The following is a 17,007-nucleotide window of genomic DNA, read 5'->3' on the forward strand; positions in this document are numbered from 1 at the left end:
GACATCTCACTGCTGCTCTGACTGTTGGAAGAGATTCACCTCTTCAGCAGAGCTCAAAAGACATCAGAGAATCCATACAGGAGAGAAACGTAATAGCTGTGATCAATGTGGGAAGAGTTTTAATGCTCCAAGCAGCCTGAAAACACACCAGAGAACACACACAGGAAATAAACCTTATAGCTGCTCTGACTGTGGGAAGACCTTTTCAAAACTATATACATTACAATCACACCAGAGAATTCACACTGGAGAGAAACCCCATAGCTGTGATCAATGTGGGAAGAGTTTTACAACATCTAGTCATCTGACTATTCACCAGAGAACACACACAGGAGAGAAACCTTATAGCTGTGATCAATGTGGGAAGACATTTTCCAAATTATATACATTACAATCACACCAGAGAATTCACACGGGAGAGAAACCTCATAGCTGTGATCAATGTGGGAGGAGTTTTACTACATCTAGCAATCTGACTATTCACCAGAGAACACACACAGGAGAGAAACCTCATGGCTGTAATCAATGTGGGAAGAGTTTTGTTACATCCAGCAATCTGACTATTCACCAGAGAACACACACAGGAGAGAAACCTTATAGCTGTAATCAATGTGGGAAGAGTTTTGTTACATCCAGCAATCTGACTATTCACCAGAGAACACACACAGGAGAGAAACCTTATAGCTGTAATCAATGTGGAAAGTGTTTTGCTCATGCAGGCAACCTGGTAGCACACCTGAGAATACACACAGGAGAGAAACCTTATAGCTGTGATCAATGTGGGAACAGTTTTGTTACATCTAGCCATCTGACTACACACCTGAGAACACACAGGAGAGAAACCTTATAGCTGTGATCAATGTGGGAACAGTTTTGTTACATCTAGCAGTCTGACTACACACCAGAGAACACACAGGAGAGAAACCTCATGGCTGTCATCAATGTTGGAAGAGATACTCTGATAAAAGATCTGTGATTTAAACATCAGAAAATACATTTATGAAGGAGTTGTTTCATGAAATCAATGAAATGATGTCACAATGTAGAATGTTTTAACATTGTAGTAGGAGTATTTTAATGATGTCACAATGTAGAATGTTTTAAAATCACAGGAGTATTTGAATGATGTCACAATGTACAATGTTTTAACATTGTAGTAGGAGTGTTCTAATGATGTCACAATGTACAATGTTTTAACATTGTAGTAATGTAACCTTTTATTTAACTAGGCAAGTCAGTTAAGAACAAAGTCTTATTAACAATGGCAAAATGTCGTTAAAAAGACGTTGACAATAAGACCATTCCTGACATCCAATATGGTCGGTTTTGGTTGAAAAGACGTCTTCTTCGGGTGGTTGTGCTCAGCGATTTGAAAACAACTTAATTTCAACGTACTTGCAGCCTATACACATGGACTATCAACAATTGGTCTATGAACAATTTGATTGACAATCCTACATCACTCCAGTATTTCTTGACAACATTCAAGCGCTAATTGTCTTTATTCCACTACTGAAGAAGCATGACTCAAATCACCTCATATTTCAAACATTCAGCCTGACAAAATATACATGTTTTATTATTCCATTCCTCACCATTAAGTGAAGTATTGCCACTACATATTAACAAAGGGGGTAACATTTACATGTTATTATTCCATCCCATGCCTCACTATGTTAATTATTATAACAAAGGGGGGAACATTTGGTTTTGATATTTCATATTTTACATGTGACATTTTCAACTAACTTGACAATTTTTTTGGTACAATTATATTGTTTACTAACATTGTAGTAAAACAAGCTTATATTTCTGGTTGGATATTACATCCTGTTCTTACTATTTTAATCAATGTCATTTCCTTAGGATGCTCATTAGTCCTTCAGTTTGTTATTCTATAGTTTTAATCTTCATGTTTGTTGTAAATATTACAGTTGTAATTTTCATAGCGATTATTACTTTTTTTTCCCCTGAAAAGCGCATTACATGGATCCATGTCTGAAATGTGCAACATTTGAGTTGCAAAGAAAAAAGCCATATCTCAGACTGACCAATAAAAAATAAAAGATGGTTAAAATAACACAGACACTGGACAGAGGAACTCTGCCTAGAAGGCCAGCATCCTGGAGTCGCCTCTTCACTGTTGACGTTGAGACTGGACAGAGGAACTCTGCCTAGAAGGCCAGCATCCTGGAGTCGCCTCTTCACTGTTGACATTGAAACGGGTGTTTTGCGGGTACTATTTAATGAAGCTGCCAGTCGAGGACTTGTGAGGCGTCAGTTTCTCAAACTAGACACTCTAAGGTACTTGTCCTCTTGCTCAGTTGTGCACTGGGGCCTCCCACTCCTCTTTCTATTCTGGTTGGAGACAGTTTGCTCTGTCCTGTGAAGGGAGTAGTACACAGTGTTGTATAAGATCTTCAGTTTCTTGGCAAATTCTCGCATGAAATAGCATTCATTTCTCAGATCAAGAATAGACTGACGAGTTTCAGAAGAAAGGTCTTTGCTTCTGGCCATTTTGAGCCTGTAATCTAACATGCTGATGCTCCAGATACTCAACAAGTCTAAAGAAGGCCCGTTTTATTGCTTCTTTAATCAGAACAACAATTTTCAGCTGTGCTAACATAATTGCAGAAGAGTTTTCTAATGATCAATTAGCCTTTTAAAATGATAAACTTGGATTAGCTGACACAACGTGCCATTGGAACACAGGAGTGATGGTTGCTGATAATGGGCCTCTGTATGCCTTTGTAGATATTCCATTAAAAATCTGCCATTTCCAGCTACAATTTGATGTTGTTTTAATGGCCCGAAAAAAATTGCTTTTCTTTCAAAAACAAGGACATTTCTAAGTGACCCCAAACTTTTGAACGGTAGTGTACTGATGTATTGTTACACCATGTAGGAGCAGTATAGACCTAGTCTGTTCATTATATACATCTACATGATGTATTGTTACACCATGTAGGAGCAGTATAGACCTAGTCTGTTCATTATATACATCTACATGATGTATTGTTACACCATGTAGGAGCAGTATAGACCTAGTCTGTTCATTATATACATCTACATGATGTATTGTTACACCATGTAGGAGCAGTATAGACCTAGTCTGTTCATTATATACATCAACATGATGTATTGTTACACCATGTAGGAGCAGTATAGACCTAGTCTGTTCATTATATACATCTACATGATGTATTGTTACACCATGTAGGAGCAGAATAGACCTAGTCTGTTCATTATATACATGATGTATTGTTACACCATGTAGGATCAGTATAGACCTAGTCTGTTACATGTAGGATCAGTATAGACCTAGTCTGTTACATGTAGGATCAGTATAGACCTAGTCTGTTACATGTAGGATCAGTATAGACCTAGAGTATGGAGCTAAATGATTATTTTAAAGTTATCTGTCTAGTTGACTGAATAAATAAGAAAACGCTTAAATACAAATCAAATTGTATTGGTCACATGCACATATTTAGCAGATGTTATTGGTCCATATTTAGCAGATGTTATTGGTCCATATTTAGCAGATGTTATTGGTCCATACACATATTTAGCAGATGTTATTGGTCCATACACATATTTAGCAGATGTTATTGGTCACATATTTAGCAGATGTTATTGGTCCATACACATATTTAGCAGATGTTATTGGTCCATGCACATATTTAGCAGATGTTATTGGTCCATGCACATATTTAACAGATGTTATTGGTCCATACACATGGTTAGCAGATGTTATTGGTCCATACACATGTTGTAGCAGATGTTATTGGTCCATACACATGTTGTAGCAGATGTTATTGGTCCATACACACGTTGTAGCAGATGTTATTGATCCATACACATGTTGTAGCAGATGTTATTGATCCATACACATGTTGTAGCAGATGTTATTGGTCCATACACATGTTGTAACAGATGTTATTGGTCCATACACATGTTGTAGCAGATATTATTGGTCCATACACATGTTGTAGCAGATGTTATTGATCCATACACATGTTGTAGCAGATGTTATTGGTCCATACACATGTTGTAACAGATGTTATTGGTCCATACACATGTTGTAGCAGATGTTATTGGTCCATACACACGTTGTAGCAGATGTTATTGGTCCATACACATGTTGTAACAGATGTTATTGGTCCATACACATGTTGTAGCAGATGTTATTGGTCCATACACATGTTGTAGCAGATGTTATTGGTCCATACACACGTTGTAGCAGATGTTATTGGTCCATACACATGTTGTAGCAGATGTTATTGGTCCATACACATGCTGTAACAGATGTTATTGGTCCATACACATGTTGTAGCAGATGTTATTGGTCCATACACATGTTGTAACAGATGTTATTGGTCCATACACATGTTGTAACAGATGTTATTGGTCCATACACATGTTGTAGCAGATGTTATTGGTCCATACACATGTTGTAGCAGATGTTATTGGTCCATACACATGTTGTAGCAGATGTTATTGGTCCATACACATGTTGTAGCAGATGTTATTGGTCCATACACATGTTGTAGCAGATGTTATTGGTCCATACACATGTTGTAACAGATGTTATTGGTCCATACACATGTTGTAGCAGATGTTATTGGTCCATACACATGTTGTAGCAGATGTTATTGGTCCATACACATGTTGTAGCAGATGTTATTGGTCCATACACATGCTGTAGCAGATGTTATTGGTCCATACACATGTTGTAACAGATGTTATTGGTCCATACACATGTTGTAGCAGATGTTATTGGTCCATACACATGTTGTAACAGATGTTATTGGTCCATACACATGTTGTAGCAGATGTTATTGGTCCATACACATGTTGTAACAGATGTTATTGGTCCATACACATGTTGTAGCAGATGTTATTGGTCCATACACATGCTGTAGCAGATGTTATTGGTCCATACACATGTTGTAACAGATGTTATTGGTCCATACACATGTTGTAGCAGATGTTATTGGTCCATACACATGTTGTAACAGATGTTATTGGTCCATACACATGCTGTAGCAGATGTTATTGGTCCATACACATGCTGTAGCAGATGTTATTGGTCCATACACATGTTGTAGCAGATGTTATTGGTCCATACACATGCTGTAGCAGATGTTATTGGTCCATACACATGCTGTAGCAGATGTTATTGGTCCATACACATGTTGTAGCAGATGTTATTGGTCCATACACATGTTGTAACAGATGTTATTGGTCCATACACACGTTGTAGCAGATGTTATTGGTCCATACACATGTTGTAGCAGATGTTATTGGTCCATACACATGTTGTAGCAGATGTTATTGGTCCATACACATGTTGTAACAGATGTTATTGGTCCATACACATGTTGTAGCAGATGTTATTGGTCCATACACATGTTGTAGCAGATGTTATTGGTCCATACACATGTTGTAACAGATGTTATTGGTCCATACACATGTTGTAGCAGATGTTATTGGTCCATACACATGCTGTAGCAGATGTTATTGGTCCATACACATGCTGTAGCAGATGTTATTGGTCCATACACATGTTGTAGCAGATGTTATTGGTCCATACACATGTTGTAGCAGATGTTATTGGTCCATACACATGTTGTAGCAGATGTTATTGGTCCATACACATGTTGTAGCAGATGTTATTGGTCCATACACATGCTGTAACAGATGTTATTGGTCCATACACATGTTGTAGCAGATGTTATTGGTCCATACACATGTTGTAACAGATGTTATTGGTCCATACACATGTTGTAGCAGATGTTATTGGTCCATACACATGTTGTAACAGATGTTATTGGTCCATACACATGTTGTAGCAGATGTTATTGGTCCATACACATGTTGTAGCAGATGTTATTGGTCCATACACATGTTGTAGCAGATGTTATTGGTCCATACACATGTTGTAGCAGATGTTATTGGTCCATACACATGCTGTAGCAGATGTTATTGGTCACATTCACATATTTAACAGATGTTATTGGTCCATACACATATTTAGCAGATGTTATTGGTCACATATTTAACAGATGTTATTGGTCCATACACATATTTAGCAGATGTTATTGGTCACATATTTAGCAGATGTTATTGGTCACATATTTAACAGATGTTATTGGTCACATATTTAGCAGATGTTATTGGTCCATACACATATTTAGCAGATGTTATTGGTCCATGCACATATTTAGCAGATGTTATTGGTCCATGCACATATTTAGCAGATGTTATTGGTCCATATTTAGCAGATGTTATTGGTCACATACACATATTTAGCAGATGTTATTGGTCCATATTTAGCAGATGTTATTGGTCCATATTTAGCAGATGTTATTGGTCACATACACATATTTAGCAGATGTTATTGGTCCATATTTAGCAGATGTTATTGGTCACATACACATATTTAGCAGATGTTATTGGTCCATATTTAGCAGATGTTATTGATCCATATTTAGCAGATGTTATTGGTCACATACACATATTTAGCAGATGTTATTGGTCCATATTTAACAGATGTTATTGGTCACATATTTAGCAGATGTTATTGGTCCATATTTAACAGATGTTATTGGTCCATACACATATTTAGCAGATGTTATTGGTCCATGCACATATTTAGCAGATGTTATTGGTCCATGCACATATTTAGCAGATGTTATTGGTCCATGCACATATTTAGCAGATGTTATTGGTCCATGCACATATTTAGCAGATGTTATTGGTCCATATTTAGCAGATGTTATTGGTCCATACACATATTTAGCAGATGTTATTGGTCCATGCACATATTTAGCAGATGTTATTGGTCCATACACATATTTAGCAGATGTTATTGGTCCATGCACATATTTAACAGATGTTATTGGTCCATACACATATTTAGCAGATGTTATTGGTCACATGCACATATTTAGCAGATGTTATTGGTCCATATTTAGCAGATGTTATTGGTCCATATTTAGCAGATATTATTGGTCCATACACATATTTAGCAGATGTTATTGGTCCATGCACATATTTAGCAGATGTTATTGGTCCATATTTAGCAGATATTATTGGTCCATACACATATTTAGCAGATGTTATTGGTCCATGCACATATTTAGCAGATGTTATTGGTCCATGCACATATTTACCAGATGTTATTGGTCCATACACATATTTAGCAGATGTTATTGGTCACATGCACATATTTAGCAGATGTTATTGGTCCATGCACATATTTAGCAGATGTTATTGGTCACATGCACATATTTAGCAGATGTTATTGGTCCATACACATATTTAGCAGATGTTATTGGTCCATACACATATTTAGCAGATGTTATTGGTCACATGCACATATTTAGCAGATGTTATTGGTCCATATTTAGCAGATGTTATTGGTCCATATTTAGCAGATGTTATTGGTCCATGCACATATTTAGCAGATGTTATTGGTCCATATTTAGCAGATGTTATTGGTCACATTCACATATTTAGCAGAAGTTATTGGTCCATACACATATTTAGCAGATGTTATTGGTCCATACACATATTTAGCAGATGTTATTGGTCACATTCACATATTTAGCAGAAGTTATTGGTCCATACACATATTTAGCAGATGTTATTGGTCCATACACATATTTAACAGATGTTATTGGTCCATATTTAGCAGATGTTATTGGTCCATATTTAGCAGATGTTATTGGTCCATACACATATTTAGCAGATGTTATTGGTCCATATTTAGCAGATGTTATTGGTCCATACACATATTTAGCAGATGTTATTGGTCCATATTTAGCAGATGTTATTGGTCCATACACATATTTAGCAGATGTTATTGGTCCATACACATATTTAGCAGATGTTATTGGTCACATTCACATATTTAGCAGATGTTATTGGTCACATTCACATATTTAGCAGATGTTATTGGTCACATACACATATTTAGCAGATGTTATTGGTCCATACACATATTTAGCAGATGTTATTGGTCCATACACATATTTAGCAGATGTTATTGGTCCATACACATATTTAGCAGATGTTATTGGTCCATACACATATTTAGCAGATGTTATTGGTCCATACACATATTTAGCAGATGTTATTGCGGGTGTGGAGAAATGCTTGTGTTTCCAGCTCCAGCAGTGCAGTAGTATCTAACTAAATGCTTGTGTTCCTAGCTCCAACAATGCAGTAGTATCTAACTAAATGCTTGTGTTCCTAGCTCCAACAATGCAGTAGTATCTAACTAAATGCTTGTGTTCCTAGCTCCAGCAGTGCAGTAGTATCTAACTAAATGCTTGTGTTCCTAGCTCCAGCAGTAGTATCTAACTAAATGCTTGTGTTCCGAGCTCCAAACAGTGCAGTAGTATTTAACAACTCACAACAATACACACAAATCTAAAAGTCAAAGAATGGAATGAAGAAGTGGCATTGACTACAATACAGTAGAATAGAATACAGGTAAGCAACACTGAGATGCACGAGAGCACCAACTGTTCTGGATGACTGTGATAGCGCTCTCGGTAGCCAATTTGAACAAAACCTTTAAACAGGTCAACATTCACAAGGCCACTGGGCCAGATAGATTGCCAGGACGTGTTCTCCGAGCATCCACTGACCAACTGGCAAGTGTCTTCACTGACATTTTAAACCTGTCCCTGTCTGTGCCTGTAATACCAACATGTTTCAAGCAGACCACCATAGTCCCTGTGCCCAAGAACACTAAGGTAACCTGCCTAAATGACTACCAACCCGTAGCACTCACAGTCTGTATTCATGAAATGCTTTGAAAGGCTGGTCATGGCTCACATCAACACCATTATCCCAGAAACCCTAGACCCATTTCAATTTGCATACCGCACCAACAGATCCACAGATGATGCAATCTCTATTGCACTCCACACTCCACTTTCCCACCAGTGCAACCGCATATTGACACATTGACTCTGTACTGGTAGCTCTGCTATTGACTCTGTACTGGTAGCTCTGCTATTGACTCTGTACTGGTAGCTCTGCTATTGACTCTGTACTGGTAGCTCTGCTATTGACTCTGTACTGGTAGCTCTGCCATTGACTCTGTACTGGTAGCTCTGCTATTGACTCTGTACTGGTAGCTCTGCTATTGACTCTGTACTGGTAGCTCTGCTATTGACTCTGTACTGGTAGCTCTGCTATTGACTCTGTACTGGTAGCTCTGCTATTGACTCTGTACTGGTAGCTCTGCTATTGACTCTGTACTGGTAGCTCTGCTGTTGTTATTTACTGGTAGCTCTGCTGTTGTTATGTACTGGTAGCTCTGCTGTTGTTATTTACTGGTAGCTCTGCTGTTGTTATTTACTGGTAGCTCTGCTGTTGTTATTTACTGGTAGCTCTGCTGTTGTTATTTACTGGTAGCTCTGCTGTTGTTATTTACTGGTAGCTCTGCTGTTGTTATTTACTGGTAGCTCTGCTGTTGTTATTTACTGGTAGCTCTGCTGTTGTTATTTACTGGTAGCTCTGCTGTTGTTATTTACTGGTAGCTCTGCTGTTGTTATGTACTGGTAGCTCTGCTGTTGTTATTTACTGGTAGCTCTGCTGTTGTTATTTACTGGTAGCTCTGCTGTTGTTATTTACTGGTAGCTCTGCTGTTGTTATTTACTGGTAGCTTTGCTGTTGTTATTTACTGGTAGCTCTGCTGTTGTTATTTACTGGTAGCTCTGCTGTTGTTATTTACTGGTAGCTCTGATGTTGTTATTTACTGGTAGCTCTGCTGTTGTTATTTACTGGTAGCTCTGCTGTTGTTATTTACTGGTAGCTCTGCTGTTGTTATTTACTGGTAGCTCTGCTGTTGTTATTTACTGGTAGCTCTGCTGTTGTTATTTACTGGTAGCTCTGCTGTTGTTATTTACTGGTAGCTCTGCTGTTGTTATTTACTGGTAGCTCTGCTGTTGTTATTTACTGGTAGCTTTGCTGTTGTTATTTACTGGTAGCTCTGCTGTTGTTATTTACTGGTAGCTCTGCTGTTGTTATTTACTGGTAGCTCTGATGTTGTTATTTACTGGTAGCTCTGCTGTTGTTATTTACTGGTAGCTCTGCTGTTGTTATTTACTGGTAGCTCTGCTGTTGTTATTTACTGGTAGCTCTGCTGTTGTTATTTACTGGTAGCTCTGCTGTTGTTATTTACTGGTAGCTCTGCTGTTGTTATTTACTGGTAGCTCTGCTGTTGTTATTTACTGGTAGCTCTGCTGTTGTTATTTACTGGTAGCTCTGCTGTTGTTATTTACTGGTAGCTCTGCTGTTGTTATTTACTGGTAGCTCTGCTGTTGTTATTTACTGGTAGCTCTGCTGTTGTTATTTACTGGTAGCTCTGCTGTTGTTATTTACTGGTAGCTCTGCTGTTGTTATTTACTGGTAGCTCTGCTGTTGTTATTTATTGGTAGCTCTGCTGTTGTTATTTACTGGTAGCTCTGCTGTTGTTATTTACTGCTGCTCTTTAATCATTTTTTTTCTTATCTCTTACTTTTTTTTTCTTACTTTTGATTTTTTTTAGGTATTTTCTTAAAACTGCATCGTTGGTTAAGGGCTTGTCAGTCAGCATTTCACTGTAACGTCTACACCTGCTGTCTTTCGCGCAAGTGACAAATACAATTTGATATGATTTGATTTGAAATGAGTAAAGCAGAATGTAAACATTAAAGTGACAAGTGTTTCCATGCAGCAGCCGCTATGGTGAAGAGTTGAGTTACCGGGAGGTAGCTGGCTGGTGATGGCTATTTAACAGTCTGATGGCCTTGAGATAGGAGCTGTTTTTCAGTCTCTCGGCCCCAGCTTTGATGCACCTGTACTGACCTCGCCTTCTGGATGATAGCGGGGAGAATCATCCGTGGCTCAGTTGTTGATGTCCTTGATGATCTTTTTGGCCTTCCTGTGACATCGGGTGCTGTAGGTGTCCTGGAGGGCAGGTAGTTTACCCCCAGTGATGCGTTGGGAAGACCGCACCACCCTCTGAGAGAGCCCTGCGGTTGTGGGCGGTGCTGTTTCCGTACCAGGTGTGATACAGCCCGAAAGGAAGTTCTCAATTGTGCATCTGTAAACGTTTGTGAGGGTCTTAGGGGCCAAGCCAAAATGTGTAGTAGATGTTGAGTTTGATTTAAAATTTCACTCATTAAAAATCTGCACTAATCAATCAACACATGCTTCTATTTGTACGTATCTATTGTATTTTATAATGAAATAACTTTTCCCTCAACTGCGTTACCAACTCCAGTCAGCAGATGGCGATGAGCGTCTTTCAGGCGACGCTGCCAGTGTGATGTATAATCTAGTGGACGGGACGTTCCTTCAACAACAACAGCTAGTCAGACACCTCGGTAGCTTTCTAGACAACAAAGCCGAAACATTAAAGCTATTTACACTGTTCCGGTGTATTACTAGCTATGTTTTAAACACACTTCTGTCGTATCTACTTGTTATCCCATTTAATTTAATATTCATGCCTACGTTGTTAGTTACCGTAGTCATCTACCCGTCTGGTTAAGATAGCAGTAGCTCCAGGCTAATCGTTAATGCTAACTAGTTAGCGAGATAACATCCCCGACCATGAGTTCACTGAGCTACTCTCCTGATAAAGAAGAGGAGGTCTGCTGGACGGAGAAAGAGGGTCTGTGGCTGAATGTTGTTGTGAAAGAAGAGAAGGAAGAGGAGGATGTCTCGGTAAAAAAAGAAGTAGAGGATGAGGCTGTTCCAGTGAAAGAAGAGGAAGACGAGTTCAGAGTGAAAGAGGAGGAAGATGTTACAGTAAAAGAAGAGGAAGAGGAGGAGGATGTTACTGTGAAAGAAGAGGAAGCGAAAGAGGTGGATGCAGTTTTTGGAGTGAAAGAGGAGGAGGATGAGATTACGGTTACATTGGGGGAGGAGGAACAAGAAGAGAAGACCGGAGATCTGATTAACACCAGTAAGTTTTAAAAAACAAGGGCACGAACTCTGCAGTTGTTGAACTAATTTACGCTTTTTAAATGGGTATTCTACACTTGAATAATGTTATGCTGTAGGAATTGTTAAAGCTACCGAGTGGGGACTCAACCAACAAAATGTTAATGGATAAAATGCTCACCGTTATATTTTTTTCACAATTTTTAAACATCTCTAAATATATTTTTCTAAAATATGATTTGAAGATCTAAATAATTTGTTTATAAAATCTATGGTTTTATTAGGTCTTACGTTTTTCAGTTATATTGTAAGGCAGACTGATCTGATTGAAATATCCTATATATGATACCACATTGTAGAGTATGTTACTATTGCAACCACCTGATGTCTGATACCACATCATATATAGTACCAGTCAAAAGTTTGGACACACCTACTCATTCAAGGGTTTTTCTTAATTTGACTTATTTTCTACATTGTAGAATAATAGTGAAAACATCAAAACTATGAAATAACACATATGGTATCATGTAGTGACCAGAATGCTGAGGTAGCCATCAATTCGTATTTAGTAGCATTGCCTTTAAATTGTTTAACTTGGGTCAAACGTTTCGGGTACCCTTCCACAAGCTTCCCACAAAAAGTTGGGTGAATTTTGGCCCATTCCTCCTGACAGAGCTGGTGTAACTGAGTCGGGTTTGTAAGGCCTCCTTGCTCGCACAAGCTTTTTCAGTTCTGCCCACACATTTTCTATGGGACTGAGGTCAGGGCTTTGTGATGGCCACTCCAATGCCTTGCCTTTGTTGTCCTTAAGCCATTTTGCCACAAATGTGGAAGTGTGCTTGGGGTCATTGTCCATTTGGAAGACCCATTTGAGACCAAGCTTTAACTTCCTGACTGATGTCTGGAGATGTTGCTTCAATATATCCACATCATTTTCCATCCTCATCATGTCATCTATTTTGTGAAGTGCACCAGTGCACCCTCCTGCAGCAAAGCACCCCCACAACATGATGCTGCCACCCCTGTGCTTCACAGTTGGGATGGTGTTCTTCGGCAAACCTCCCCCTTTTTCCTCCAAACATAACGATGGTTATTATGGCCAAACAGTTTCATCAGACGATGAAGTACGATCTTTGTCCCCATGTGCAGTTGAAAACCGTAGTCTGGCTTTTTTATGGCAGTTTTGGAGCAGTGGCTTCTTCCTTGCTGAGCGGCCTTTCAGGTTATGTCGATATAGGACTTTTTTTACTGTGGATATAGATACTTTTGTACCTGTTCCCTCCAGCATCTTCACAAGGTCCTTTGCTGTTGTTCTGGGATTTATTTGCTCTAAAACTATGCACTATAGGCTAAATCTCAATGGATTTAAAACTACGCCCGATAGGCTAAATCTCAATGGATTTAAAACTAGGCACTATAGGCTAAATCTCAATGGATTTAAAACTAGGCACTATAGGCTAAATCTCAATGGATTTAAAACTAGGCCCTATAGGCTAAATCTCAATGGATTTAAAACTAGGCCCTATAGGCTAAATCTCAATGGATTTAAAACTAGGCCCTATAGGCTAAATCTCAATGGATTTAAAACTAGGCCCTATAGGCTATATCTCAATGGATTTAAAACTAGGCTCTATAGGCTATATCTCAATGGATTTAAAACTAGGCCCTATAGGCTATATCTCAATGGATTTAAAACTAATATTTGTTCCTGGTTATATTTTATGTTGTCTTCACTTTTTAAAGTTGGGAGCACCAGTGTTAACAATGATGCATTTAGAGCTCCATTATTATAAATATTATATTATATAAAATATTATTATAAAGCTCTGCTCAGCCTATAAACATGACATTATCTATTATTATAGAGCTCTGCTCAGCCTATAAACATTATCATTATGATAGATCTCTGCTCAGCCTGTAAACATGACATTATCTATTATTATAGAGCTCTGCTCAGCCTATAAACATGATCATTATGATAGATCTCTGCTCAGCCTGTAAACATGACATTATCTAGTATTACAGAGCTCTGCTCAGCCTATAAACATGACATTATCTATTATGATAGATCTCTGCTCAGCCTATAAACATGACATTGTCATTATGATAGATCTCTGCTCAGCCTGTAAACATGACATTATCTATTATTATAGAGCTCTGCTCAGCCTATAAACATGACATTATCTATTATTATAGAGCTCTGCTCAGCCTATAAACATGACCTTATCTATTATGATAGATCTCTGCTCAGCCTATAAACATGACATTATCTATTATTATAGAGCTCTGATCAGCCTATAAACATGATCTATTATTATAGATCTCTGCTCAGCCTGTAAACATGGCATTCCATAAGTGCAAGATTCAATTTGAAGCTCTATATTATTTGCTTTTAAAATCTCACCAAGTGTATTTTTAACAGCTGAGGGAACCAGTCTTGATTAAACCAAATAGGAAGACAGTATTATCATGTGAAGGTTTCATTCAGGTATCTGATTAACTAAATACTCTTCGTTTTGGCAGGAGAGAGACCAGACTCTCACTCTGACAGCGGGAAGAGTCCTTCAGGGGAACCAGAGACGCCCAAACCAGCAGGAAAACACCACTGTTCCCTCTGTGGAAAGAGTTTTACTAAGTTGGGCAACCTGAAAGCGCATGAGATAATACACACAGGAGAGAAGCCTTACCACTGCTCCCAATGTGGAAAGAGTTTTACCTGGATAGGGAACTGGAAAACACATGAGAAAATACACACAGAAGGGAGGAAGACTTTCCACTGCTCCCAATGTGGAAAGAGTTTTACCAAGTCAGGGTCCCTGAAAATGCACGAGAGAATACACACAGGTGAGAAGCCTTACCACTGTTCCTATTGTGAAAAGAGTTTTAGGTGGTTGGTGACCATGAAAACTCATGAGAATACCCACACAGGAGCAAAGCCATACCAATGCTCCCTGTGTGGAAAGAGTTTTACCCAGTTAGGAGGCCTGAATAGACATGACAGGACACACACAGGAGGGGATAAGATCTACCACTGCTCCCACTGTGGAAAGAGATTTAACCGGTTAAGGCATCTGAATAAGCATGAAAGAATACATACACAGGAGGAGAAGACATACCACTGCTCTCATTGTGGAAAGACATTTTCCCAGTCAGAGGACCTGAAATCACATGAGAGAATAGAGAGGCTGTGTTCTGACTTGTGTTTTTGACCTGAGAATTTAGGTTTTTGTTTATGGGCCAGTCCACTGTAACGGAGTGATGCTGAGACTCACGTTTCCACTTTAAAATGTATGCCAAGAAAAAAACATTGATTGCAAAGTTTAACAAACAATACACCTACTCATTAAAGGGTTTTTCTTTATTTTTTGCTCTTTTCTACATTGTAGAATAATAATGAAGACATCGAAACTATGAAATAACACACATGGAGTCATGTAATAACAAAAAAAGTGTTAAACAAATCAAAATATATTTTAGATTCTTCAAAGTAGCCACCCTTTGCCTTGATGACAGCTTTACACACTCTTGGCATTCTCTCAACCAGCTTCACCTGTAATGATTTTTCAACAGTCTTGAAGGCTTTCCCACATATGCTGAGCACTTGTTGGCTGCTTTTCCTTCACTCTGCTGTCCAACTCATCCCAAACCGTCTTAATTGGGTTGAGGTCGGGTGATTGTGGAGGCCAGGTCATCTGATGCAGCGCTCCATCACTCTCCTTCTTGGTCAAATAGCCCTAACACAGCCTGAAGGTGTGTTTTGGGTCAATGTCCTGTTGAAAAACAAATGATAGTCCCACTAAATAAATCACTGACAGGTTCACCAGCAAAGCACCATCACACCTCCAAACTTCACTGTAGGAGCCACACATGCGGAGATCATCCGTTCACCTACTCTGCGTCTCACAAAGACACAGCAGGTGCAACCAAAAATCTCACATTTGGACTCATCAGACCAAAAGACAGATTTCCACCGGTCTAATGTCCAGTGTTTCTTGGTCCAAGCAAGTCTCTTCTTCTTATTGGTGTCCTTTATTAGTGTTTTCTTTGCATCAATTCGACCATGAAGGCCTGATTCACACAGTCTCCTCTGAACAGTTGATGTTGAGATGTGTCTGTTACTTGAACTCTGTGAAGCATTTATTTAAGCTGCAATTTCTGAGGCTGGTAACTCTAATGAACTTATCCTCTGCGGCAGAGCTAACTCTGGGTCTTCCTTTCCTGTGGTGGTCCTCATGAGAGCCAGTTTCATCATAGCGCTTGATGGTTTTTGCGACTGCACTTGAAGTTTCAAAGTTCTTGACATTTTCCAGATTGACTGACCTTCATGTCTTTAAAGTAATGATGGACTGTCTTTTCTCATTGCTTATTTGAGATGTTCTTGCCGTAATATGGGCTTGATCTTTTACCAAATATCTTCTGTTTCCAACCCCTGGCTTGTCACAACACAACCGATTGGCTCAAACTGATTATGAAGGAAAGAAATTCCACAAATGAGCTTCTAACAAGGCACACCTGTTAATTAAAATGCATTCCAGGTACCTGGTTGAGAGCTGGTTGAGAGAATACCTAGTGTGCAAAGCTGTCATCAAGACAAAGGGTGGCTACTTTGAAAAGTCTAAAATATAAATATATTTTGATTTGTTTAACACTTTTTTGGTTACTTCCATATGTGTTATTTCATAGTTTTGACGTCTTCACTGTTATTCTACAATGTAGAAAACTTTTTTAAAAAACTTGAATGAGTAGGTGTGCCCAAACTTTTGATTGGTGCTGTACATTTATTTATTTTATAGACCTAGATGCTTATTTTGATATTATCTGTCTGTTTGACTGAGTGAATCAGAAATTGCTTTCAATGTAGATGTTTAGTTCGTGTGAAGTTTGTTTTAAATTCTCACTCATTAAAATTCTGAACTAATCAATCAACACATGCTTCTCTTTATACATCTCAATATAACATCGTTTAATTAAATACATAAAAAATTAAAATACATATTTTCCTTAACTGCGTTGTCTACTCCAGTCAGCGGATGAGCATCTTTCAGGCGACGC

General features: G+C 38.5%; 1 protein-coding gene across 1 annotated transcript in view; it reads left to right on the forward strand.

The window, feature by feature from the left end:
* The window catches only part of LOC139394468 (zinc finger protein 239-like), a 133,352-nt gene extending 116,474 nt beyond the window's left edge, over window positions 1–16,878 (forward strand). Inside the window, exons 1-2 of the mRNA XM_071142539.1 lie at window positions 11,347–11,974; window positions 14,479–16,878. Of these exons, the coding sequence (XP_070998640.1) occupies window positions 11,620–11,974; window positions 14,479–15,164 (1,041 nt within the window). The 5' untranslated portion in view covers window positions 11,347–11,619 and the 3' untranslated portion in view covers window positions 15,165–16,878. Of the gene's footprint in view, window positions 11,975–14,478 lie in introns of the transcript that reaches the window.
* The last annotated feature ends 129 nt before the right edge of the window (window positions 16,879–17,007 follow it).

This window comes from Oncorhynchus clarkii, unplaced genomic scaffold (assembly GCF_045791955.1).
Source record: "Oncorhynchus clarkii lewisi isolate Uvic-CL-2024 unplaced genomic scaffold, UVic_Ocla_1.0 unplaced_contig_460_pilon_pilon, whole genome shotgun sequence".
Classification (NCBI taxonomy): Eukaryota; Metazoa; Chordata; class Actinopteri; order Salmoniformes; family Salmonidae; genus Oncorhynchus; species Oncorhynchus clarkii.